Source organism: Sinocyclocheilus grahami, unplaced genomic scaffold (assembly GCF_001515645.1).
Source record: "Sinocyclocheilus grahami isolate Dianchi unplaced genomic scaffold, SAMN03320097.WGS_v1.1 scaffold473.1, whole genome shotgun sequence".
Classification (NCBI taxonomy): Eukaryota; Metazoa; Chordata; class Actinopteri; order Cypriniformes; family Cyprinidae; genus Sinocyclocheilus; species Sinocyclocheilus grahami.
In genome coordinates, this window is record NW_015505652.1 from 789,847 (window position 1) to 793,623 (window position 3,777).

Below are 3,777 nucleotides of genomic sequence, written 5' to 3' on the forward strand. Positions count from 1 at the left end.
TCAGCAAAGTCACATTCAGCAGTCGCTAAACCATTCTCACATATAGAGCAATCTCAACACCCACAGGAAAAGTTGCAGGTATTCCAAAAAAAAAAAAATTTCAAAATCAGGACATTTGTCTGTTTTTCCATTTTAAACACCAGATATACAGTATTAATCACACACATACAAGCTTTCAGACAGCCATACACATCTCAAAACCTTAAAAAAAAAAAAATGGAAGCAAGTAGTTATTACCACAAACTCGGAGCACTACATTTTGTTGATTCTGAACAGATATATATATTCACATTTATCTGTTATATACACAATACTTTGATAATCCAGGTTCTGAATAGTTCTATTGTACCTTGATGTTGTGTAGTGACTGTGAGAGCCGTTATAAACGAGAAAACAAAACAATAAAAACATTATTAATAGGCGCTGTTTGCTAGTTTGGTATCTGAAACTGAGCAATATACCATGAACATAGCAACACAGCCTGCCCCAGTTTCCAATCTGACCAATCCGAGCTCAGCTGCTGCGCTGCTCTCCAAGAAGCACTGCAACGTTGGCCTGACCGACAGGACGTGTAGCCGGCTGAAGCAGCAGGTCCTTTTTTTTTTTTTTACAGACTTGGCAAATTCTGGAACGTGATCTTTTCTCCTTTCCGGAAACAGACGTTTAAGAAGGTGACCAGGAATGAGCACTTTGTCGAATGGCTATGAAACCTCACAAGCCTGGGCCCATATACCGACCCTGCAGATATACTGTATAGAAACCAAAGGTGAAGAATAAAAATCTCTACATGTGGAGATGGTCCTCTGACAGATGGTGGGCGGCTCACTCAGTCAGGAGCTGCTGGAGGAGGCTCTTCTGCTGAGACTGGGCTGTGGGAGTCCCGCTCGGGCCCTTCTGGGACCCGATGGGCCCCGACTGGTTAAGGTAGGAGTCACTGCCCACCAGGTTTACCGTGCACTGGACATCAGCGAACACCTGAACCTGCTGTACCTGAGAAATGGGAATGAATGGGAAAGGGAAAGACAGTCATTTTTCGAAAGAAATTAATACTTTAATTCAGCAAGGATGCTTTAAGTTGAACAAAATTGACAGTTAACTTTACAAAATTTTTTCATTAAAGAATCCTGAAAAAAATGTGTCATGGTCTTCACAAAAATATTAAGCAACACAACAGTTTCAATCATCGATGATGATAAGAAATTTTTTTTGAGCACTAAATGAGCATATTAGAATGATTTCTGGATCATGTGACACTGAATACTGTTGTAATGGCTGTTGAAAATTCTGCTTTGTCATTAGAGGAATAAATTCCATCTTAAAATAGATTAAAATACTGTTAAAAAACCGGTTAAAAAAGTTATTTAAATTGTAATTATATTTCTCAATATAACTGTTTTACTGTAATTTTGATCAAATAAATGCAACCTTTTGTACAACATTAGTTTTCTTTTCTAAAACATAAAAAAAATCTTCCAGATCCCAAACTTGTGAATGGTAGTGTACAGTGTTATTATTCATTAATTAAAATAATAAAAAACATTTTCAATAATTGAAAAAATAAACATAAACTGAAATAAAAACATTATAAACTTTTACTTCATTAACATTTTACTTCAGCTTGTTGCCAGCATTTCTAAATAAACTAAAAAAAAATGTTCTTTGAACTATCCCTTTAAGATATCTCAATAAATAACCAATGACCATCTTACCTGATCGTTACACATTGAAGTGACGTTGCCAAGGATATTGTTGCCCATGCCGACAGATGGTCCAATAGGAGGTAGAGTGCTCACCGCTCCTGACCCTCCAGCCATTGACACGGTGATGCTCATGTTGTTATACACGCCTTGCTGCCCAAAGCTCTGAGAGACAGGCTGGCCTGCCTGGTTATACATACTGACACAAAACAAGAAGAAATGGTTTAAATGAAGATTAATACACATAAAAACAAATTGCATACAGTTTTGTGACCTCTTGGTGACTGATATCAAACACCATACCTGTTGTTGCCCATGGCCCCTTGCTGCCAGTTCTTTATGTCAGGTGACTGATAACCAGGTGGAGGCTGCGCTTGCTGGAGCAGAGGACTCTGGGAGGTGGAGTTCTGAGGTGAAAGCAGGGGGCTGGTTGGACTAAGCTCAGGAGCGAAGGATGGATCTGCTTGCTGGATCATGCCTGTGAGAGACAAGTTGTACATTGGCTCTTTTAGGCATCGTGATGGAAGCATTAAAAGTTTTTATTAATATAACCCTGGTGATGATAAATCAGTAGTTTACAAATGAGACATACCAGAGCCCCCAAATTGCTGGAAAAGTCCCTGCTGAACAGGAGTGTTCACAGGCCCCCCAAACTGCCCTTGAATGCCTCCCATAATGCCTTGGTTTCCCATGCCCCCCCTGGCAGGCAGCTTGGGGTCCAGAGGTCCTCCCATGGGGTTAAAATGGCTCGGGGAGGTAGGGGTGTTTCCAGGCACAGCGTTGTAGCCTGGAGGAAAGCCGAACTGCTGCTGCTGTGGTGGTGGCTGTTGCTGCTGGGGGCCCTTAGGAACTCGCTGAGCCCCCAGAGGTCCTGTGTTCATCCCCTGCCTCATCAGCATGACCTTCTGCTGCAGAAGCTGCCGCTGGCGGTGTTGGAAACTATAAAGCTCCCGTTGCCGCTGGGCCATCATCTGAGCGTTGAGCGGAGGCTGTGAGAAACATCACATAATGTGAAGAAGTTGTTACAGAATAAGAATATGTGAATAACTCAATTTTGACAAAAATGTCAGATAGAACCTTATAATTCCAAGGTGGCAAAAAATTATAATTATTGACTATTTATTTATTTAATAAATCTGTATACTAATATTAATAATCAAAACATTTAATTAATAATAATAATAACAATAATAATATGTATCACTTAAGTTAATATTTCAAATATATCAACAATGTATACAAATAAAAAAGATGTTCCTCTCTCTCCCTATATATATATATATATATATATATATATATATAAAATACAATTTTAATTATACTACTAATAATAATTATAAATACTATCAATGATTGTCAGAATATTTATAAAAAATTATATATGTATAACTTAGCTTTAAAATAAATAAATACATAAATAAATAAATATATGTGTGTTAAAGGGGTCATATGATGCGACTTAAATTTTTCCTTTCCCTTTGGAGTGTTACAAGCTCTTGGTGCATAAAGAAGATCTGTAAAGTTGCAAAGACTAAAGTCTCAAATTTTCAGTTTTTCTTTTTTAATAAATCTGCAAAAATGTCAACAATTCTGTGTTTTTCTGTCAATATGGGGTGCTGTGTGTACATTAATGAGGAAAAAAAATTAACTTAAATGATTTTAGCAAATGGCTGCAATATAACAAAGAGTGAAAAATTTAAGGGGGTCTGAATACTTTCCGTACCCACTGTATATAGACATGCACACATACATTTACTTATAAATACTACCAGTTTATTTATAATAATAAAAATAATACTGATTTTTTATTATTATATAAAAACTAAAATGTATATATATATATATGTATATATATATATATATATATATATATATATATAAAATACAATTTTAATTATACTACTAATAATAATTATAAATACTATCAATGATTGTCAGAATATTTATAAAAAATTATATATGTATAACTTAGCTTTAAAATAAATAAATACATAAATAAATAAATATATGTGTGTTAAAGGGGTCATATGATGCGACTTAAATTTTTCCTTTCCCTTTGGAGTGTTACAAGCTCTTGGTG

General features: G+C 35.9%; 1 protein-coding gene across 3 annotated transcripts in view; it reads right to left on the reverse strand.

The window, feature by feature from the left end:
• Positions 1-467: 467 nt before the first annotated feature.
• ncoa1 (nuclear receptor coactivator 1) overlaps positions 468-3,777 on the reverse strand; it is a 71,719-nt gene continuing 68,409 nt past the window's right edge. For all 3 annotated transcript variants that reach the window (XM_016235678.1, XM_016235676.1, XM_016235677.1), the window contains 4 exons: positions 2,290-2,686; positions 2,001-2,175; positions 1,710-1,896; positions 468-990 (listed from right to left, as the gene is read on the reverse strand). In XM_016235678.1, the coding sequence (XP_016091164.1) occupies positions 823-990; positions 1,710-1,896; positions 2,001-2,175; positions 2,290-2,686 (927 nt within the window). In that variant the 3' untranslated portion in view covers positions 468-822. The remainder of the gene's footprint in view (positions 991-1,709; positions 1,897-2,000; positions 2,176-2,289; positions 2,687-3,777) is intronic.